A 23,790-nucleotide genomic window follows, 5' to 3' on the forward strand; every position below is an offset into this window, starting at 1 on the left:
GTTACCAAACACACACACCCTTCACTAGCACTGCCACCTGGCTCTCAATAGACCCCTGAAAACTGGCGTAGGATGTGTCTACACCAATTCCAACCCTTCTCCCCAGCCTGAGAATACCACTCAAGAAGCTGACCCCAGCCCCCCTCACCACATGTTCACGATACTATGAAGCCCTAGCCATTTATTTAATTTAACTAACAGCTCTAGATTACAGGAGCAGGCGAATTTTGAAATGAATTTCATTCAGTCTTCACTTATCTTTGGCAAGGTTTCCCTAAAAGGAAATAATATTAGGTAATCTCCTTTCATTAAGGTCACTAAGAAAATAAACACAGGGCGGTATTTAATTTAATCTTTCAATAATGAAGCATTTCTTTTATGTCGTAGGAAGAGTTGGGAGGGAAAAATGCATGGATTATCCGACCTTTCAGAGTGCTGTACATTTGATTTGCTGAATGAAGTCCAAGAGTGTGATGAGACAGACTAACACAGAGAAGGTGTACTCACCCCATTTGGAAAGAGTAAGACCCACTGTCATCCGACTCAACTGGCCAAAACTCCAAAACATAACCCTGCAGAGTAATTCTGGGTGAACTGCTTGAGCTTAGCTCCTTGGGTCCATGTGACCCACTGCTTTTGTACCATTTTATGGTGGCTGTTTCATTCTTAGGCTCAGATGAAGAGAAGCAGTATTTCAGATAGAAAGGTTCCCCTTCAACTGCAGTAATTCGAGGACGTGAAGTACAAGTTTCTTCAAAAAATTAGCAAAGTAAAAGAAAAAGAACAAAAACAGAATGACACAGGTAAATTTTTGTGCTTTCCTAATGCATTAGGTGAAGAAGCTGGTACACAAGAAAGTCCTGAGAAATCTCAGTGTCTCAGTCCTATGGGTTCTCTGATTTTAGGGTCAATCTTTCTAACACTCAGACACTTTCAGAACAGAAATGGAGATAAAACTTCCAACTGCTTCTCCCAGAAAGGAAGGTACCAGAACTTAACCTACCATAGCCAGAAGACAGATAAATGCAGTGTAATCTCTTAAAAGAAGATGTTACACATACTTCCTCATAAGGAAAGCCACAGAAGTCACAGTGTTGCCACACCTACCTCAAAACATCTCTAGCTGAGGAGTCTCCATGGAAAAGAAAACAAGAAACCTAGAGCCCTCAGAGGTTTTCAGCAGCACCATCAGCAGTCTCACCTACCCTGCTCTCAATCAGCCTCCCTAAGCAGTCCCTGGGCAGGTGTGGGGATGGTTGAAGGTGCTCCTGTGCAGCTTAGAGTGTGTGTAAATCTCTTCTTTCTCTAGGTTACCCATGTGAGCAATCAAGAATTGATTGATATAATATCGCTCAAAATCTGGATATCTGTCACTTCCTTCATTGGGCTCTCTCTCTCATCCTCCCTCTTTCTCAACTAACCCAGATACTCTGGCTTTGGAACTTTCTCGGATCCTTTCAGCTACACAAGGTTGTCATTCCCCTCCTTTTGCACTTCTGGTAGTTCGAAGTCAGCATTAATGGGCCTTTCCCACATCCTGTTCTCTGGCGGCTCCAGGGTGCCCTTGAACCACATTTTGAGAACGAGAATCTTTAAACTGAGCAGAGCATTTCTCTGAGGGCATGGAGAAAATGCCTTCTTTATAGTTAGGTTTTATTTCTCAAAGCAACTGTCTGGTTTTAATTCAATGTTGTTAAACACAACATAAAAAGGAAGTAGTTCAGATAATAGATGCTTTCTTTGAAAACATGGATGTCAAATCTTCCTCAAAGCACAAGAGTTAACGAACATCAACTTTGCGTTTGGTGGCGTTAGGGAATCTCTATTTCACTCTGCAGCGCTTCAACACAGAAGGTGTGATACAAGTGTAAACGTGGGTGTTACTTTTAAACGGCACCCAAAAGGATGGTAGGTTATAAACAGTTTAATTTATTTTCCTGTTTTAGAGATATAATATACATAGAATAAAGTGCACAAATCATACAACGTGTGCTCTTTGGTGTCTGGATTCTTTTGTTCATTACTGTGTCTGTGACAGGCATCACACAGCAGCGATTTGTTCTTTTTCATAGTTATGTAGTATCCAATTGTGTTAGGATTTGACAATTTATTTATCCATCCCATGGGTGTTGAACATTTGGGTTATTTTTAGGTTTTGGACAGTCTTAAAAAAAGCTTCTATAAGCAGCTGTGCCTGTGTTGTGATAGACACATGTCATCATCCCCCTCTGAGGGGAGTGATCATTTGAAGAACCCTAATCTGGAAGACATACTCCCCAGGAGTGGGAGGTTGGCAGTTGAAAGTTCACACTCCGTGAGAAGCTAGTGGCTTCACATATCTAATCTCATGTTTAACACTATAGGCTTTGTTGATTAGAAATGGGTTTTGATTGGAGAAAGGAGTGGAGTTCAAGGTGTAGGGAGTGTCCAGAGCAGGGACTCCCGATCTTATGTGAACAGAGTGCAAGAATCCAGCAGGGTCAAGTACCATCATTCCAAGTACCCTTTGGAATGATGGCTGTGTTTGGAATTGCCTCGAGTTTGGACAATAGTAGGATGTTGTCATTTAACTTCAATTACGTTAAGTAAATCCTACACACAGAATATAATCATGTCTGCCTAGAGCCCTTCAGCACAGGTGCTCTTCAAATGGCTGTTTTTAAGACTGAACCATGTTTCCATTGGAACTAGAAGCAAGGGTATTAGTGTGTGTGCATAGAGCAGGGACCCAGAACACACACTTTCCTGCACCTTGTGTTTTCACTTGGCAGGCTGACAGGATTATTCCATATCAAAAAGAGCAGAACTACCTCCTTTCTCTAACGTCTGGGTAGCAGTGTATCGTATGGATCTCAACAATACATGGACCCACTAGTAAATATACCCAAATACTAGGCCTGAGTTGTTTGAAAGTATCAGTAACTTAACTCCATCATCTCTTCAGCAGAAATTCTCAAAATAGGGGATACTGACTCATGTGTTTCCCGCTCCTAGATAATAGATCAAGGCAAACCAATATTTGTGCCCCCACTTTCTCCTCCAAAGCCTGAGAGAAGCTTGCTAATCAATCATGGAACTCTTCTCCAGTGAAACCTGATGAGGCCTCAGAATCCTTCTCAATAAATGTCTCCAAGCATCACTGCTAATAAATTAAAATTGGTGTCTGACTCCTGACCTAAAGCCTGCTTGCTTTCCCTGGTTTGGGCAGTCTCTTTCTTATGGATTCCCTCTAACTCTATTGTTCTCGTTAAGATCTGTAAGGTATTCCCACTCACTTTTTTCCTTACCTAAATAACGAGATGAATCTTTGCCTTCATTTCAGGGAGGAAATAATGTGTGTAAAACTTTCTAAAAATCAATAATAAAGAAGGCTGTGACTTCTTAAATTTCAAATAAGAGTAAGCAAATTTTCACCTCAGATAAATGTAGTTTATTTCAGGATACAAGTTTTCACACCCTGCTCTCTCTACAAACTCAGATTGCTGAATGTTTTCTTTTTAGTTATCCCATATGAGTCTTGGCTTGATCCCATTCCTATGAATCTTTTATTCTCTATGGCAGGAAGACCAAATGGTTGGCAACTTTATAAAGTAAAATGCAAAATCATCAACTTTCATAAATTCAGCATCTTCAGTAGCCACCTCCACATAAAACCTTGGTATTCCCTCCAGACTAACAACGAAGTATGTTTGTGAATGATTACAATTACTTACCTGAGGTGCTTATAAACATAAGGACCAAAAGTGTCAAGGCTATTTCTCTATGACGCATGTTTAGGATTCTGTTTCAACTGTTTCTCTGGAAAACAGAATAAGACAGGTTCAGCCACAATTTTCAGACAAAAGCATACCTGTCTTATGAAGGAGGTTTTCAAAAATCTTCTGGCACATAGACCTTTAAAAAATCAGCCCAGTCAATTTTATATCCCTTAATATAGTCACTGACTATTCTCAGAACTTTCAGCCACATAGAGTTGATAAACTTCAAGGCACTGAATTCCGGCATCCAGAAGAAATTGCTAATAATGCAATTTTCTATTATAAGAGAGTCTGATGTATTTTAGGCCTGGTCTACTAAATCTTCCTGCCAAGGTCAAAGTTGAGGACAACAGTGTTTCCAGAATATCTGCTACTCTATGAAGAGACAATCTGTGATATACTAAGATATTTATAGCAGTTCTGCCCATGAAGAAGTGTGTGTGCACGCGTGCGTCTGTGTTCCAGCTGCTTTTTTCTCTCAACACCTAAAAATGCTCATCACAATCTTCATTTGTGGGTTGAGTTTTTAAATATCCATCTTTCTTCTTCAGAACTAAGGTATTCGTAAGTTAGGAACCAAGTCTATTTTTCATCACTGTATCACTAAGGGCCAGCACAATGCCTAGCACATAGTAAGCACTCGTTAATACTTGCTAAGAGGACTAGGTGTGTGGATGTGCATGCATGTGTCTGCACTCACATGCCCATATGTGTTTATTTAAGGAAATGGAGAAACAAAGCGAGGGTTTCCTATACTCTAGATGCCGAGTCTACAAGGACTCAACGAATTCAAATTTGTGTTGAATTTCAATCCCACTCCAACCCATCTTTTGCCCTACTAATTACAAATTTAGAGAGTGCAATAGGAGACGAGTGCACGCGGGCTCATACACCGAGTCTGAATATTTCATAAACAATCCCACGTTCCTTGAATATAACACACCTAGCTCCACTGGGTGGAGGCAGCACAGCATGATGGAAAGAGCTTGGTTTCTGGGGCACACAAACCTGAGTTGGCATTCAGGTTTGAGCCCTGAGAAGCTGTGCAACCTTCAGCAAGTTACATAAAAGTCTCAGAGTCTATTTGCTCAATACCAAAATGGAGATGATAAGAAGGCCTATCTCTAAAATTAATGAGCAATTAAATGAGCTAATTCTTATGAAGGCTTCTTGGGGACACAGTAGCCTCTTCGCCCCAAATAGCACTCTCACCAACTGCCACTCACGTCCCATACAAAAAAAGGGACTGTTAATGCCCAAATCCTAGATGAAGTTTAATGGCTGAGCTGCTAAATCATTAACATCAATCCTTAGGAATAATACTACCAAGCATTTGATGTAATTTCCCAGAGATATAATCAATAATGTAAAGACAAATGGATAAGTATGTATGGAAACTACTAACTGTACATAACCAAACTGGAATATTTCCACGGTTTGAAATCAACCCCTGCCCACACACACACACATTACCAACTCTACTCTCTTATCTCGAATAGAAAGAAAAGTGTTGTTTCCTCTGGTTAAGGTTTACACAGTCTTGTAAAGGACACTGTTGGTTTTTCGGTTTTGGGTTTTTTTTTAATTTTCAAGAAGTACTAAGAGGTAAAGTTATTATGTGATAATTCAGCATTCTGATGAGCGAGCTTCGAGTTTCAATATGAAACATGTTAAGATCCCAGCATACAAATTAGCTGAAATTTGCACCACTCTCTGGGTGTGTGTACATAAAATTTTTACTTACTGTGGGTTTAAAAGATTAAGATATTACATAATGAAATTCATTTTCAAAAGAAAAGCTATTCTGAGAAATGTCGTAGATACCCTAGAAGTATTAATAAAATACATGTAGGAGGATATAAATATCAAATTTCTTGCATGTAGGAAATTAGGGGGTATTTTTCTAGTGTTATGTTTCATGTTAATATCATTTTTTGCCTTTCCATAATTTTTAAATTTCCTTCCTCTTCCTTTTCTTTCTGTTTTTAATTTTTCTTGTTTCTAAAGTAATACATGCACATTATAGGACACTTATGAAGTGAAGATTGAAAAGAATAAAATAATCTCAACATGCCTAATACTTTAGCATGTTTTCTTGTGCTTTTTCTATATATTTTCAAATAATTAAGATGATGTTTAAATAACTTCGTATTCTGTATCTTACACTTAATAAATGAGCATTTTCTTATGTCACAAAAATCTCTTTGTTAACATCATTTTAATTGCCACATAATATTCATTTGTATGGATACATTATAACTTACAAGATGTACTTTATTATAAAATAACTCCAGGAGAATCTTCTTGTGTAAGGCAGTTTGGATCAGTTTGTGGAGCATGGCCTCTGGTCCCAGACTGGCGGGATCTGAATCCTCATTCTACTCTTTACCAGCTGAATAACACTGGGCCAGTCACTTACTCTCTATTCCTCAATTTCTTCATCCATGAAAGGGAATAGTAATCCTACTTCCCAGAGCGGAAGTGCAGATTACATGAGTTACTATTGCAAAGTCAACGTCAGTCACTTAAATGTTAGTTGCTATTATTTATTCACACTTCTCACTATTTTCTTGGTGCTACACATGGCAGTGCAATCTATGAGTCAAAGAATACATTTTGCACGTCATAAATGCATCCTGCCAAACTGGATTGCAAAGATGTTGTCATAATTCATACTCCCTCAACAGTACAAGATAATATTCACCTACCACTCCCACACAAGCATTGAGCATTCTCATTCTTTAAATCTAATTAGATGTTCAAATTGGTAAAATGGTATCTCATGGTTTTCTTAATCTTCATTTCTATTGGTATAAATGAGGCAAAATATTAATCATGTAATTTTCAGCTATTTTATTTCCATGTTTACGCACTATCTTTTTTTATTTTTTCTGAGGAAGATTGGCCCTGAGTTAACATCTGTGCCAGTCTTCCTCTATTTTATGTGGGATGCCACCACAGCATGGCTTGATGAGCAGTGCTAGGTGCACACCCGGGATCTGAACCTGCGAACCTCAGGCCTCTGAAGAGAAGCAGGTGACCTTAACTGCTGCCCACTGGCCCAGCCCCTGATGAACTACCTTTTTATGCCTTTGTCCAGCTCTTAGATGTTTAGCTAGTCTTCCAACTTGTTGTTTAGTTCACCTTTTCCCTCTTTCGATATTTTAACATATGGAAGGTTTTACATGTAGGCAGTCACACCGACCATTCTTTTGCTTTGAGATTTTCCGTTACTTCACCTTTAGAGCATTCCTGTCTCCTGAGTGCTCAGAGAGATACTTATCTATGTTTTCTTCATTTTTATGGCTTAACTCTTTTTTACCCTTAATTTTTTTCATCCATTAACAATTAATTTTCTTGTTTAGTCTGAAGATATGGTCTAACCTCCCTTATTTTTCCCAAATAGCTACTAACTACTCCTCTATCATTAATTAAAGAGCCCTGTCTTTCCTTTACAGTTCGTTGATACTGTAATTACAATGTACAGGTCCTTCCTGAGCACTCCACGGGAAATTTAACACAGCATGTTAGCTAACGTGGATACACGCAATCATGCACTCACTCACACACACACAGACACACACCACTCACTCTCTAATCTCCCACCTTGCTTTGCTTTTCCTATTCATAGCTCTTACCACTAACTGACTTACTCTCATTTCCTGTCTGTTTGCTTGCTTGTTATTTGCTGAATTAATGAATGCATGAAATTCATTCTACACAGTTTGGAGCCTTAGGCGATCCTCTGAACCACTGTTACATCCGCATAACCTTCTACCTATGAAATTCTTCTTAAATCACGACCTCTGAGAAGTAAGTCTTAACAACTGATGCGAAATCTAGGGTACTCATTCTCATCTGGAGCTTTAAAAACAATAATGATGCCTGGGGTCCACTCGGACACCTGGAATACAGCCTGGACATCCTGATTTATAAGAATCCTCCAGGTGTTTCTAACACGCAGCCAAGGGAGGGAGACACTCATTTAGGGGATTTATTTGTATACTTAAAAGTAAATTTAATAATCTTAAATATATATTTAATATGTAAGGTGTGTTAAATATATGTGCATCGAAATGTATGCATCTGTGTATGTATGTAGGTATGCATGTGCATACACAAACACACACATAAAGAATACTCGCAAACTTCACCTGAATCACCCAAGAACATGACTATTTTCTAAATGAAAAAGATTCTCTTCCAAAATTTGCATGACCTAGGGCAAGGGTCAGATACACACTGACCCCCCTCTCGGAGCCTTAAGGTAACACAGTGCAAGGCCCCTCCATAGAGTCCGAATAGTCATCTCCTGAGCCCCTGGTTCTGCCCCGCTGCCCTTGTGTACGGGCCTCCACCCGGAGCAAAGTACGCATTTTCTAGAAAAAATAATTCGCAGAAACCCATAATTACCAGGCCACGTCGAAGATCTTCCTGACAAGGAACCTGAGACTTGGCCGGGTGAAACGGTCAAGTCCAGATTATAGAGTTATACTGACTCACATAAACAGGTGTAGGCTGCCTCAATGTATATGACTGTTATTAGCAAACACGTCACTGAGCACCTCGTAAGATAAACTGCCCTGATGAAAATCACAACACCAGTGGTTTTTTAAACCTAATTCTTTCTCTACAGTGTGCCTTGCACAAATGTTTCACTCAGCCTCTGAGATGATAAAACAACCAAACGCAAAGGGAAAAAAGTGACCTTGGATGTAACACACACACACGGACGCGTGTGCACATGCACACACACACTTCCACTCTAAGAAAAAAAGAATTTATGTTGAATTAGGTTTCTCATCTGCAAGGCCAGGAAAATCATTCCCTCTCATTGTCCTTGTCACACACATGTCTGCTGTTACTGTCCTTAGGCTTTCCCCCATCACCCAAGCATGAGCTGGTCCTCCACCCGGACCACCCTACCCACTTCTCCCAGAAGCTGCCGGGGTCCTGCAGGCCTTGCAACTGGCCTCAACAGTTGCCATCTCAAGGAAGCTCTCCAACTGCTGCTGCCCCCACAGCCTTGGTCCAAGCCTGCACCCCAATGAGTGCCCCTTACTCCAGGCTCACTCTGACTCCCTGGTGGTTTCCCTGCGGATGGGGACCCTGCCTTCTCACTGTGCTCCCAGCCAGTTGTTCTTAGCCTTTGTATTTGTGATTGTTTCAGGGGGAAGGTGACACTGCCCCAGAACCCGCACAAACCCAGTTTCCCCCAAAGCTACGCCCTCCCAGCCCATCCAAAGCCCTTGGGTTGAGAAGTGTGCCCCAGGTCCTAGCACTGCGTAATGCCGATTGGGTGTTTGCTGAGGTCCCAAGAATGCAGCAAGGGAAGAGGGTGAAATTAATAGTCATCTGAGGTGTCCACACTTGACTGGGCTGACCCGGCCATTAACTTGTCTGATAACTACGAGGCAACCTGTCAGTAGTTCTGACTCCTGGAGGCATCTCAGATCAAACACCGAGGTTTTGGGATCAAGAGAATTTAGGTGTGAATCTGGGATCTATTACTTAGTGGCTGGATGCCCTTCCATAAATTACTGCACCTCTCTGTGCTTTGGTTCCCCTCCTTTCATTGAGGTTCATAACAGTGCCTACTTCATCTGGCCTGTAGGAAGGTTCAGTGACTCACACTCCTATTTATGTGTGTGTCAGTGTAACTTTCTATAATCTGTTAAGAGCATCTAGAAGCTTCCTACAAAGTGTCAGACACACAGTAAGTGGTTAATAAATGAAAACTATCACCTACTTTAACTGTTCTTACCTTTCCAGAAAAAAAAATTGGGAATGTTTTAACCTCCAAAACTATACTATCAGGGAAAGTTGATGAGGCTGTGTCACCAATTATTCATGTGTATACACTCAACATTTAAAATTACACACACACACAAATAGGTACACAGGACGGCATACCTACTTAATTGGTCAGGTTTTCAGAATCCCTGCCCCCAGGCTGGGTTGCCCTTCGCCCCGGCGGGCAGCAGAGGGAGGGGGGAGAGGGTGGATGGCAGCGGCGGCGCCGGTCTCACCTTCAGACGGGCGTGCCGAGGCCGGGGCGGGGGCGGGGGTCCCTCCTTCACACCTGTCGCGATGGCAGAGGCAGGAGTTCAAAAAGCAAGTGAGAAACAGCACTGCCCTGCCTCCCTGGGACTGCGAAACAAGAAACCAGAGAGGAGCCGCAAGTGTGATTAAAGAGAGAAGGCAACTAGAGAAGGTTGAAAAACAAAAGAAGAAGAAACAAACAAAAAACAGAAAGCAAGAAGAAAGAAAAAACGTCTGGCAGCCGCTGGCTGGCGGAGGCTGCGGGTCTCGGGTGCTCCCAGTGGGGCGCTGCTGCCGGTCCCGCGGAGTGTTCTCTGTCCGGGATCCTCCTCGTCGTAGGAGGCTCCCTCCTCGTTGGGGTTCGCTCTCGGTAGTGGGGTCTTTCCAGTCGGAAGTGCTCCTTGGTGGGGGATACTCTCGGTCGCCGGGTGCTCTGGGTTTGGGACAATCCTTGCGGGGGTATACTTCGGACTCACGGTGCTCCTGATCTGGGGTGCTCCTCGTAGGGAGGTACTCCTGATCGCGGGCGCTCCGAGTCTGGGGCGCTCCGGGTCTGGGGTGCTCCCTGTTTGGACGCGCTCCGGGTCGGGGTGCACGCGCTCTTCTCAGCGTGCCGGGGTATGGGCTCCTCCACCTGGGCGCCGGCCTGGGCGTTCCGGGACCTACCCGACCGCGGGGGCGATGAGGCTTCGCTGGAAAATCCGGCCTCGCGCTTTCCCCGCGGAAGGTGGCGGCCTCAGCGAAGCCGGGTGCCGGGAGCTCTGGGTGGTGGGCGGTGGCCGAGTGACCCGCAGGGCCTGGAGGTGGCGCGCCAGTGCTGCTCCTGAGCTCCCTTCTGGCGCAGAGCAGTCTGCACCAGAGAAAGGTGAGGAGGGAGTCAACCTGCACCAGGCAGAGAGGCAACATCGGCGCTTAAGAGTAGGGGCTGGGGAGGCCTGGGAACAGGACTGAAGCCAAGGAAGAGCCCCAAAGATAGGGACGGCTCCCTGAGGCGAGCACGAGGTGAGGAAGCGGTCATTGTCTCAAGCACTCAGGTCTCAGGTTTGTGCTGAAGCCTTCTGCTTAACCTGAGGGATGAGGGTTCTCTATCGAGAAGCAATAGAGAGGGGCGTTGACTTGAGAATGTGACTTGTTAAATACCAAAGTATAAATGTTTTGAAAGATGTACAAGACATCTATTACGAAATCTACAGACTATTGCTCAAAGAAATGAAAGACCTAAGTAAACACAAGGATTTATCATGTTAATGGATTGGGAGACGTTGTTAAGATACCTATTCTCCACAAACCAGAGTTTATAGAGTCTCTACAATTTCAGACTCTGTAGGTAATAGAGTCTAAGTGTTGAATGCAATCCCTATCGCAATCCATATCCCAGGAGGAATTTTCAAAGAAATTGAGAAACCGTTTCTAAAATTTACATGTATGTGCACGCTATCAGAATAGTCAGAACAATCTTGAAAAAAAAAAACAAAGAACAAAGAGGACTTACATTGACTTGAAGGTTTACAAAAAGGCAATAGTGATCTTGACAGTGATATTTGCATAAGCATATAAATGGAAAATAACAGAGAGTAGAATAATAGACCACGCATGTCTAGTCTGTTGATTTTTGACCAAGGTACCCTGTCAATTCAATGGGGAAAGAAAAGTTTTTCATAAATGTTGCTGAAACAACTGAGATCTCTATTAAAAAAAAGAACCTTGACCCTTACCTCATTTTATATACAAATATTAATTCACAATGAACCATAGAGCCAAACATAAAAGCTGGAACCATAAATATTTCATAAAAATGCATAGGAGAATATCTTTATGACCTTTGGGTAGGCAAAAAAAAAAAAAATTCTTAGAGGGGCCAGCCCTGTGGCCAAGTGGTTAAGTTTGTGCGCTCCACTTCGGTGGCCCAGGGTTTCAGCGGTTCAGATCCTGGGCGTGGATCTAGCACCTCTCATCAAACCATGCTGAGGCAGCTTCCCACATGGCACAACCAGAGGCACTCACAGCTAGAATATACAACTATGTAATGGGAGGCCTTGGGGAGAAGAAGAAGAAGAGGAAAAAAAGAAGATTGGCAACAGATGTTAGGTCAGGTACCAATCTTTTAAAACAAAAAAAAATTCTTAGAACAGAGAAAACACTAACCATGTAAGAAAAATTGATAAATTAGATGCCATCAAAATTCAAAATGTCTACTCATCAATGACACCATTAAAAAAATGAATAGGTAAGCCTTGAAAAATTCTTACATCTATCTGAAAAAGAACTTGTATCCAGAATATATAAATAATTTCTACACATCAACAAGATGTAGAGAAACAATACAATTTAAAAACGCGCAGAAGATTTTCCTTTCACTGAATGATACATGGATGGCCAATAAGAGCATGAGAAAAGCTCAACACCATTAATCATCAGGGAACTGCAAATTAAAACTACAATGAGATTCATTTAACAACCACTAAAATAAAAACCTGACAATATCAATCATTGGTGAGGAAGTGGAGGAACAGAAATCTCATACATAACTGGTGAGAATGTAAAATGGTACAATTAGTTCACAAAATAATTTGCCAGTTTCTTAAAAGGTTAAACCTACACCTACCCAAAGACCCCTACTAGGTATTGGCTCAAAGGAAGTAAGACATACGCCCACAAGAATGTTCATAGTAGCCATATTCATAATAGCTATAAGCGGGAAGCAACCCATATGTCCATCAACAGGGAAATGTTTAAACAAACTGTTGGACAGCATATGATGGAATGTGACTCAGTAATACAAAGGAACAAACTACTGACCTGTGTGAAATAGGGATGAATCCCAAAAATATTATGTTGTGTGGAAGTAACCAGACACCATGCTGTCCGACTTTATTGACGTGAATTTCAAGACCTGATAACATGAATCCGTGCGACAGAAATCAGGACATTGTTTGCCTCTGAGGAGGGAGAGAGATTGACTGGGGAATAGCCGGAGGGACTCTCTGGGGTGCTGGAAATATTTCTGTCTTGTCTCAGGTGATAACTACACGGACATGTGTAATCATCAAAACTCACCAAACTTAGGACCTTCATTTTATTGAATGCAAATTTGACTCAATCGAAAGTAATTCTTTGTGTTTTTATAATTCACAGGAATTTGTACATGATTCTAGATGACCATATGGTAGACACCCAACAAGTTTTGGCCGAATTCATTTTATTCACCATGCTCTGTGTGGCAGGGGAAGCATCTATGACTCTCACTGTGCAGGTGAAGAAACTGAGAGAGGTCAGTGATGCTGCTGGTATGAGAAGCCAGGTCTTCTGGGAATTTCCTGACCAGGAAGCTTGGAAGTATGAGCTACTGGAGCTGAGAAAGCTGTCACAGCTTTTCTTCTCCATCCTCCCATTTTTCAGTTGCAGAATCTGAGGCCCAGAGATCTCAAGTGACTTGGGAGGTGGGTGTAAGTTTAAGAAAAGGGGTGATGGAGGAAAGAGCTCAGCGATGTCAGGCTCTCCCCTGAGGCCAGCCCTGTCTGGGTTCTCTGGAGTGTTTCCCGCTCCCTTCCAAGTTCCCACAGTGGACTTGAAACCCCATAAGGTGAGTAAGGAGTGTGCCTTACTCACCTGTGTCCTGTGATGTCCCTTCACAGCCCTTCCTCTCCCGCCCCTCACAAACAGAGGCTCAGCACACTCTCAGAAAATGTAAATGTTTGTTGAGTACTTACAAAGGAGCTCATAATATAGACAGTCAAAATATATTTAAAAATAAAAAATAAGGGAAAAATCAAAAACAAAGATAATATGAAGCAAGGGAAGAGGTTATTATAAATTCCTATCTACTTGCTGTTGAAAGATCCCAGATTTGGGTCTATGCTTTCAAGCAGCTAATATAAAGGGAGAAATAAGATCAGTTCCAAAATTCCCTATGTCCATAAATCAAAACACATCTGTCATTCTGGCTGGGTGGGGAAGCAGGAATAAAGGCACACCTATTCCTGATGGTGAGGTTGGAGGGGATATATTCACTAGAGGTCCTCGTTGAGAGAGGAATGGAATATAATCCACATGACAAGAAACATGTGAAGTGTTATAACAACTGTTGCCATTTATTGAATCTTTACTCTGGTCTGGTCCAAATAATTCCTTTTTTTTCCATTTGATTAGCACATAAATACAAAGAGTTTGGTATGATTATTCTCATTTTACCAAAGGTAACTAAGTTTGGAGAAGTTAAATGACTTACTCATGGTCATACAGCTGGTTGGCAGCTGACGAGGACTCGTTGATCCCAACTGCTATGATGTTAACCAATCAACTATACTGCATCCTTTTCATTGGCTAATTTTTTAGTAATTCAATAAAATCAGATGTCACCACATAAAAGCACAATAATCTGCCAGAGTAGGGTAATTCGATTTAGCAAATAAAAATAAAAGACACCCAGCTAAATTTGAATTTCAGATCAATTTCAGATGAAATTTCCTTGTCTGAATTCAACTTTAACTGATGTCCTGTATTTTATCTGGCAACTCTAATCCAGGGAGTCGAGATGTACATATAGGGTATCTAGAGGGATGGGTAAATACAGATCCTTTAGGCAACCTTCCTGAAATACGACTTCTTTCCAGGCGAGACTCCGTAGGTACTGAATGACAGTGAGTTTAAGATTACACTCCACGTCAAGGGTCTGGAAAGCAGTTTTCTTTTGTCAGTTAAACATGGAATCATACACTTCATTTAAGCAGTTCAGCTGAGGATAGGCTCTCCATCCGCTTTCAAAATTTGAGGCTCCAACGGAACTCTCTGCCCCAGTGGACACCCTGCCTTAGCTCTGGATCCACGGACCGGCTCTGATGTAATGTGAGCTCTTTCCGGGAACTGACGGGAGTGGCCTGGACTGTGCAAATTAACTTCCATTTTGCCAAAACAGTTCTGCCAAAATGCCACACTAATTTCATAGAAATGTTACAAAAAACAGTTTCTTTTTAATTAGGAGTTATACCGATATGGTCATTGCAGAATTTATAATGGTGGCTATTTAAGTTGGATACAACTTAAACATCTAAAAATAAGGAATTAGGCATGTCAACTGTAGCACAACCGTGAGATGGAACACTATGAATATTTTAAAATGTTAAAATTTAAATGACGTGTCAAACGCTTTTACCATAGTATTAAATAGAAAAAAATACAAAAACTACACACTGTTTAATCTCAGCTGTATAAACAGTATGTGTAAGTACGAATTAAAATTTTTTAAAAATACAAGAAAATTTACCAAAAGTCATAACCTTAGGATGTGGTTTATGAATGATTTTTGTTATTTTCTTTTTTTATAGTTTCCATTCTACAATGTACTTATATCACTTTTATAGTGAGAAAAAATATTTCTGAAGAGAATAAAAATATATGAAAGAAATTTTAGAACTGAAAAAAACGATCATAATGGCAATTGGGATAAGGTACTCCAACAAAGTTGACAATATTGAGATGATGGGACTAAGCATCTGGTCAAATAAAATACAGTAAATTCTGGAATCTGGGGAAGAAGATTTACTACTCACGTTCTGAGAGGGAAACTGAGTGTTCTTCAAGATTACATGAAAATTTAACTTCAAAACTTTTAGTTTGATGTTCAGAATGTAGGTTATTGACAAGGAATGAGGAGAGGAAGAACAAAAAAGAGAGAAAGAGGAAAAGAGCGTGGTGACAACGTCCTACTCCACAATGCAGAAAGACCAGAGAAGGGAAGAAGGGTAAGAAATGTGAGGTGGAGAGAGGGGAACTGAAGATAAAAATTTCTGGGCATTTTGCATCCTCCCAGAATCAAGAAAATGGAAGTAAAGTTACTAGATGAAATCTGAGGCCTGAATACCCTTGACATTGCTACTTCCCAGCCTCAGCTCCCAGTGTCTCTTCGTGGTGTAACCCAGCTAGGAGTTTGGATCTGCAAAATCGGGCGCGTCAGCACATCAAAGCAAGCACTCCTGCCCGTGGGCACTCAGGGAAGCCAAGCGGGAAGTCTTTCTGGGAGGTTTGTTTGGCACAGGCATGTGGTACCTCACGTGCTTCCAGAATTTGGAATTCAGGGACCTCTTGTTGTCCACGTGACCTTCCCTCCACTTGATGGTACCTTGCACTTTCACGAGATGCTTGAGGGAATCTTGGAGCTCCCCAAACTGCAGTCCGCCCGGCTTGCTCAGAGCCTCCATTTCAATCAGAATCACCTTGGAGTCGTTCTGGATGAGGGCGCTGTGCAAGGCGATCTCCTGCTCGTAGGCAAACTCCTTGCTGTGCGTGATTTGAGGAGTTAGGATGAAAATGTGCCGCCTGCTCTTTTGTATGTTGGTTTCCACTGCGGTGACTGCATCTGGGAATAAAAGACATGGATAAAACGTTCTGTTGTTGCTTTTTTAAGTCTAATGGTTTGATCACAAATGTTCTGAACTTTTAAAAAATTATCATTGTTATAATCTCGTGTGAGATTCTGACAGTGATCAGTTTACTTATTCAGAAAAGTGGGAATGTACTTGGATGGAGACCCGCTATGTTTGCCTTACCCCGTCACCAGGAGCACAACCACTCCAAGGCCCTCTTCTTTCCCAGGTGGATCAGTCCAAACTGAAACAGCTCTTCCGGTTAAATGAGAAGGTAGGAGTATTTAGCAGGAGACTTAGTTCAGGTTCATTAGCTACATATCTTCTAAGGACATTAGCTCACATGTTTTAAAAGGGCTTGGAATTTTAACCCTCAAAGAATGCAACCTCAGGAACTCTTGCTCCTCTGAAGCAACTAAAGTCTCTAGTGAAGGGCTGGATCCACTTCGCCCCTCAATAGTCTCTGCTTTAGAAGCTGATTTGATCTGGACTAGAAAAATCTTGGAAAGACCAGATCTCCTTATCAAGTCAGGGTTTATGGAGCATCAACTCCATGGTGATTTCAGTTAGCTTCAGGGGGGACTTAGAAAGAACACGTAAAGTACCAGTTTTCACTGCGAGGTCACAGCATGATTAAGGAAACATAATCAAGAACAAAACAACTCAAGACATTCTTAGAGAGCAGCGGCTGAAAGGCTACCAATTCCTATAGTAGCTGGAAATTAGGAAATGAGTGTTCAATAGTGTCAGATAGAGACTTTGTGTCAATCAGGAACCTAACAGCAAATTTGGCACACTCCAAAGGACTGGCTAAAGAGAGTTTAATGAAAGGACAGCTTATGCAAGATGTGAGCAGAGCCAAGGAAAATCAACAAAAGATGGTGCAGAACCGCACAACTGGCAGGATCAGGGACCCATTGCCACCGTCCAGGCATGAAGGGAAAGAAGCAGTTATGGAACCCAAGGAGTATAAATGCCTGAGGAAAGCCAACGGACAGGAACCTGTGCTCCAGGAGAGAGGAGCACAACTACCCTGGCAGCCCCACCCAGAGCGGGTAGGGATGTTCTTGCCCTCTGAACTCCTGCCAGTGTCTCTCATCGGCCAAACCCAACATGGAACAGAGGGCAAGAGAGTGATGGATTCCATAATGATGGGCCACTCAGGTCTGCTGGATGGAGGGGGATGCAGAGTGGATTTGAAGAAGCAAATGGAAGATAGCAAGCATAGGAAGAAATACACAGCATCAGTCAGTCATAAACTTTTCACTTCACTCTTACAGACGAGTGAAGTTTGGTGTTGTTTTGTTGGATTTTATTTTACTTTGGTTGAGGAAAGGTCGGAGGACATACTTGAGGGAGGGGAAGTGGGAAAACTTTCCAAATGAAAAATAGCACAAAAAAGGCAACACAAGCTTGAGCATCAGTGAGCTGGCATTCACATTTGGTTAGGGAAAGGTGTAATTAGAAACGAGGTTGATGGACCTGAGAAAGAAGAGATGAAGAGCTTGCAGCCACATGTAGCAGCTGGTGTGACATGACAAACAGTTGGAGTCCTCGCAGCTTCTTGAGCACTTGTGCAACATGAAAAGAGCCTTTGAGCGCCATGACTTGCTACTCTCTACTTGCATGGGCAGCCAATGGGGAGCGCTGGGGAAAGGAGAGAGCCTGGAGGGAAGGCTTGGGTTACATTTTTCTGAATTGTACATTTTGTAAGTCTCCCAAGCCATTACTAGGCTCTTAACATTACCCAAATATTCCAGGATAAACCGAATTCACCTGTTGTGCATACCTTTAAATCTACAGGCACTCGACTCTGTCTTTTCCGGAGGAATACCAGTTTAAATTCACTAAACATTTACTTTTCTGGACTTCCACTCATGACGTCCCTGCCTCATTCACATTTCAAACCATCCTGGTCTCTGAGGAATTCGAGAAGAGTTCCCAGGAGGGTTCATAGGTACTTGACATAAATATGGAGAGAAGAGAAGAACTCCCGACATGCGGGAATTGTGACACAACTGCCAAAGGTACATGAAACCAGCAAGGAATATTGAGAAACAGAAGACACAGTTCTATTTATTCTTGTAAGAGTAGAAATTTGCAAATGTTTCCCCAATATGAGGAACATCATGAAGACCCCTTGAGTCCTTTCGGATATTTTAGCCAGCACCTCTGGAGATTAGAATAAAATTCTTTAAATTTTAAGCCTTCGTTCAAATCTTCTAGATAGAATTAAGAGAATTCAGAGTTAGCCCAGTGGGGGACGCGGAAAGGGAAGTACGGGCGGTACCTTGCTACTCCATATAGCAAGCACGCCTCGTTCTGTCTTCATGTCACTGACACTACCGTGAAGACGTCATGATCAGGGTGGCGATGGCAGCAGGAGGAGCAAAGAATAAGTGTCTCCTTCTTCTGGAGGGAGAAATACTTAAAAGCTCTGGTCACGGGGCCTAGGATCATGATTGCAACTCCTTATCCAATGCATGGATAAGACCACCTATCTCTTAGCCTTCGGATGAATGTGACTTTCTGGCCCTGATGTATGTTGATAGCTTTACCTTCTCCAGGTCGCAGATCCCTGCCATAAATGCATAAGTTATAGCCACATTTATTTTCCAGAACATCAGGCAGAATTTGGTGAACGAAGTGCTCCACAGAACTGGCCCCCTCGGGACTATTTTTGTGGTTCCGTGGGTAGATAACATAAGCATCATAGATCTTTCCATCTGAAAATGAGAACAAGAAGTACAATTCTATTACTTGGTTTTTAAAAATTCTCATCTGCCTCTCGGTAAACATTTTTTTCACCGAGCTGAGGAATATATCCCAGCCTCCCAAATATTCTGGAATCCAGAGGTGATGGCAACAATTTACAGCCTCAAAATGTCATCAGGAAATCAGTCTTAGTCCCGAAGTTCTCCTTTTTAGTGTCTCAGACTGAATGATGGAGAATAGGTAAGAGTCTGTCCAGTATAGTTCAAACCATATTGTCAACTTTGATTAATGATCTATTAAAATAAGTATTTACAGTCATGGATAAGGGTCTTCTGTGCTGGATAGATCTCAGTTTTACCTTTGTTTTCCCCATGCTTCTTCTGGGGAAGTGAAAATGCTAATGGCCAATAGTAGCAAGGAGATAGAATGTTTAAAGGGGGCAGAATTTCTCACAAATCAAACAATTAGCCCCTGATTGAGTGGACCACATGGAAAATCTGACATATATCTGCTTCCAAATGAAAGGGTGGTGTTCCTACTAAGCAGGCAGAACTGGCTTCTTTCATGTGCCTGGGCAAGCCTCTCTCTGGAACAGGGTTTCTGGTAAAATACACCTGCATTCTGATGGACATTTCTAACCTATTCACATCTGGAAAACAGGAACAATTTTGTTAATGTTTTGAATTCCATGAAGTTTTACCAATTCACATTTTCCAGAATGTTTAAACCTTTCTGGGTTTGAGCAGATTCTGTTATTGGGGAGTTCATAGGGACAGCAATCCCACTGGAGAGATATTTGAGCTGTTGAGATAAATCTCAGAACCACGAGGGGCAGCAAGGCAGAATGGAGAATGTTCCTTGAGTGGACTCAAGAAAGAGGTACTGTTACTATGTTAGTAAGCAAAGGGGAATCGGGGTTTCATAGCATAGCTATTAAGAGATTAATAGATAAGTAACCAACAACCATTATGGGACCTTTTCTTTTAAAGGAAAACTTGAAACTTGCCACTTACCGTTCCTAGTTTTGTAAGGTCTAGCTATGTCTCTCCAGAGCAGAATAACTTCAATCCAGAAGACTTTTAACATTATCATCATGACAATGATTAGCATTAACAATATGCTAAATCCTGCAAGTATGTAGTAGGTGCTTTGATGCTCAGCTATTCAAAAGATAGGGGGAGGACAAAAATGATCATTATTATTACTAAAACAAGATAAACAAATACACCTATGCTGCCTCCACTGAGAGTTCGAGATTCATACAAGAGATGCCTCCATGGAATTGTCATGGCTGCTTTAAGAATCAGTAAGTAAATGTTTTTTGAGCCCCTCTTCTGTGCAAGGCACCAGGCTAGACATTGTAGGGGATTCTCAAAGCATAAAAGATGTAGAGACACATGCCAACTTAACTAAGATAGGAGGTAAAAGCATTACTTTTAGTTGGCAGAGGTATCTAGAAGGAGCGCTCACTCCACGCTGAACTGGGCAATGAAGGCTTCCTGGAGGAGGAGGTCCCTGAACGATGGGTAAGATTCAGGTACCTGCCAAAAAGGCAGTGTACTCTTGGCAAGAGAGGATGCTTGGAGCCCAAGGGTGGAGATGGGAGTGTGTTTTCTGAGGAAGTGGAGTAATGTAATTTGGGGAATTAGTGGAAGATACAATTAGAAAGGTGTGTCAGGGCTAGGTTCTGACCAGACTTGAGGCTCCAGTAAAGAATTTTGCCTTTATTCTGAAGGTCATGGGGCCACTGAAGAGTAGTGAGTAGGGTATTAAAACTGAAAGTGGTTTTCAAGCAAGATTAATCTAGTGGGAGGTTTGTTTCTGTGGAAAGAGAGCATAGGTATTCAGAGTAGAATGAAATGGAAAGTTTTTGTAGTACTTGGGGTGAGAAATAAGAGGGTTCAAAATCGTGTAATAAAGAGAAAGGAATGAGCAAGTCTAGTGCTGGGGGCATCAAGGAGAAAGAATCAGTAGGTCTCAGGGACTCATTGCATCTGCAGTTGGTGGCATAGGAAAGCAGGCTAGAAACAAGAGCCACGGAAGTCTCTGAAGCGTATTTGATGGAGAAGTCAAATTACTGGGTTCTAGGTCGTACACATAGCCTTTATTTCTCTTATGGTGAACATTATTTAGCCATCACTGAACTTTTATCCTGTATTCATCGCTTCACAAAATACATAGGCAAGATGGTCCTCATCTCTAAGGACTTGTAACAGATATGTACAAATTGAACGTAAGAACTGTCCTCATTAATAGTATCTTTGGCTGTTTTAGGTTTACTTCCCTCGTTAGAATCGTTAACTATCCTAGCTTACAAATAGTTCCACTTAAAGATGAATGTGAGAAGAATGTCAGATGACGTTGGGCCACATAGTTCTCTTTTCATTTTCATCTGAAGTCTCAAAGCATGGGCTCTCGGTTTTGCCACAGAAAATCACTGCCCCGTGTTTGCAAATTCTTCCACTGATTTATCAGCTCCCTGAGTATCCAGCACTGTGAGATGAAGAATGACCAAGGGGAAGTGATTCAAAACTGGGGGACAGAGGCTGAAAACTGGCAGAGAGCTCACTGGCTGCACTGTCATCATTTTAAATGATAAATGTTCCCTAAGTTCATCACTTCAACAGGAATCTTCTCCGGTTCACTTTCTAAAAATCCTATCTGGATGCACGCTGGCATCTGTATTTCTTGTAGAGATTGTTATGACGTAGCTGTGCTTGGGGCTGGCTGCCTTCAACCGCAAGAAAGAAGTATATCCCAGGCACTAAAGGAAGTTGCAGTTCAGTTTCTTTCTAAGTGTTAAGGACTTTATAAATGTATAGCTAATTCTTGCGTGTGATGACTAAATACTAAATACCTTCCGTAAGTGCCTGTAAACAGGAAATCCCTGCCTGCCTGTGAATCCTGGCTCTGTAGTACTTGGCACGTTATTCAACCTCTCTTTGTCTCAGTTTCCTCATCTATAAAATGAGATGGTAGTGGGGCTGGCCTGGTGGTGTAGTGGCTGACTTCATGCACTCTGCTTTGACAGCCCAGGGTTCACAGGTTCAGATCCCGGGCACAGACCTACACACTGCTCATCAAAACCATGCTGTGGTGGTGGCCCACATACAAAGTAGAGGAAGGCTGGCACAGATGTTGGCTCAGCGACAATCTTCCTCAAGCAAAAAGAGGAAGATTGGCAACAGGTATTAGCTCAGGGCCAATCTTCCTCACACACACACACACAAAATTTAGATGATAGTTACAGTCTCTTCTTCATGGAGTATTGATAAAATAAATGAGAAATTAAATGAAAAATAGTTAGACATGTCCTGCTACATAGGAAATAATGAATAAATGTGTACTATTATTATTATGAGTATCAAATATTTATTTAATAATATGGGGGAATAGGTTTTTTAAGTTTTTCTTTTTAAAATTCAAGGCAGTGCTGTAATTTCTTTTGTTCTAGGAATAGAGATGAAGGAATTCATTGTGACAATTCAACAGCAGTAACAACAATTTTGTTTAATTTACACAGTTGTTGAAACAGAGTAAAACTGTGTTGATTTGAAGAAAAACAGGTAAAAGGTAGCAAGTACGAATAAATCAGAAGGAACAAAATCGCCAAGGACATACAACATGAAAACAATTCCTACACACAGGTAACCAAAGAACACTCATAGAATGACAACGTAAGCAAAGCACTGGGATAGGGACGCGATGGCAGTGCAGGGTTGGAGGGTGGCTTCCCCTTTCCTCCGGGAGCCACCACGCTGTCAGCCCCACAAACACTGCCCTAACATAACATCTCCATGTGGTCCACACGTCCTGGGTGACAGTTATAACTGGCAGAAGCCTGACAGCCCACGGAACATGATAGCACTTAAAATTATTTACGGTAATCATGATTCTGTTTGTCTTATAAAAACGTATAAATCAACAAAGTTGAAATTAAAACAAGAAAAATCCCAAGCACCACATCAGGCAAAGACTTACCACAACCACATCAAATTGGTGGCCTGCTTTCTCATCACCCCCAATCCTTTTCATCATGTTGTGCCTTTGTGGGTTTATTCAAATTAATCTGGGCTATACCCCACTTAGGAGTATAAACCAAGTTTCACTCTCCCTTTGGCTATTTGACAAACACAGTGAATAATTTCTACATGGTTGTACATGGAGTGACAAGTATAAAAATATCATATTTTTCTCCCCGCCCTTTTATACTGAATTAAGTATAAAATTCATCTCACAAACAGGATGTGTTTGCTTGGAAGTGCAAGCAAGTGAGGAAATCGACAGGTTCTCAGGAAGGAAATGTTTCTAAAACTATTTTTGCTGATGTCATTGCATGGAGTGACGTGGGAGTGGGAGGAAGAAGCAGTCAGTCCCCGAGAGGAGGAGTGTGTCCTTGCTGACTTGTTTAACGTTTTCTGGGTATGCTGGTAGTAGAAAGCACGATGACTCTGCGATGGCTTTATTACTGCTTTGAACTCGCTACAGACAATGTATCCTTCTGTTGCTTACACCCAGACAGATCACTTTCTCTACCCTGCCTCCACATGCCACCGATTGTTTGTGAAAGTGTGTGTTACGTTTTAAAAGATTATATATGGTGTCTGAAATTAATCCATTGAAGAGTAGTCAGTTTCATATTTTTGTTATAATATTTTATTGCAACAATTATAATGAAGCCAGTAAAAGCATGCTAGATTTAGATAAAACTATAAACTATAGGGAAGCTATAAATAATTTGGCCTTTCCAATTTATGAGAAAAGTTATTCAACTGAACAAACACAAATATAGGTTATTGTTTTGTTGTGTAATTAAGCCCTATAGCTAGAGAAGTAGAAATATACAAAAATAGTTTTCCTTGATAACTTTGGCGTACGTTCATTCAGCAAATTTTTTTTTAAGCATATGCTAT

General features: G+C 41.6%; 2 protein-coding genes across 7 annotated transcripts in view; both read right to left on the reverse strand.

Moving 5' to 3' along the window:
- The window catches only part of IL18R1 (interleukin 18 receptor 1), a 40,576-nt gene extending 30,013 nt beyond the window's left edge, over positions 1 to 10,563 (reverse strand). For 3 of the 4 annotated variants that reach the window (XM_014854113.3, XM_070511558.1, XM_044773061.2), the window contains exons 1-3: positions 9,788 to 10,563; positions 3,714 to 3,798; positions 508 to 751 (exon numbers count right to left, since the gene is read on the reverse strand). In XM_014854113.3, coding sequence (XP_014709599.1) covers positions 508 to 751; positions 3,714 to 3,771 — 302 coding nt within the window. In that variant the 5' untranslated portion in view covers positions 3,772 to 3,798; positions 9,788 to 10,563. Of the gene's footprint in view, positions 1 to 507; positions 752 to 3,713; positions 3,799 to 9,671 lie in introns of all 4 variants that reach the window. The other variant, XM_044773060.2, reaches the window with a different exon arrangement.
- A 3,310-nt stretch (positions 10,564 to 13,873) lies between these two features.
- The window catches only part of IL1RL1 (interleukin 1 receptor like 1), a 29,775-nt gene continuing 19,858 nt past the window's right edge, over positions 13,874 to 23,790 (reverse strand). For all 3 annotated transcript variants that reach the window (XM_044773059.2, XM_070511557.1, XM_044773058.2), the window contains exons 9-11: positions 19,891 to 20,037; positions 18,721 to 18,888; positions 13,874 to 16,155 (exon numbers count right to left, since the gene is read on the reverse strand). In XM_044773059.2, the coding sequence (XP_044628994.1) occupies positions 15,758 to 16,155; positions 18,721 to 18,888; positions 19,891 to 20,037 (713 nt within the window). In that variant the 3' untranslated portion in view covers positions 13,874 to 15,757. The remainder of the gene's footprint in view (positions 16,156 to 18,720; positions 18,889 to 19,890; positions 20,038 to 23,790) is intronic.

The sequence above is a fragment of the Equus asinus genome, chromosome 6 (genome assembly GCF_041296235.1).
Source record: "Equus asinus isolate D_3611 breed Donkey chromosome 6, EquAss-T2T_v2, whole genome shotgun sequence".
Lineage (NCBI taxonomy): Eukaryota > Metazoa > Chordata > Mammalia > Perissodactyla > Equidae > Equus > Equus asinus.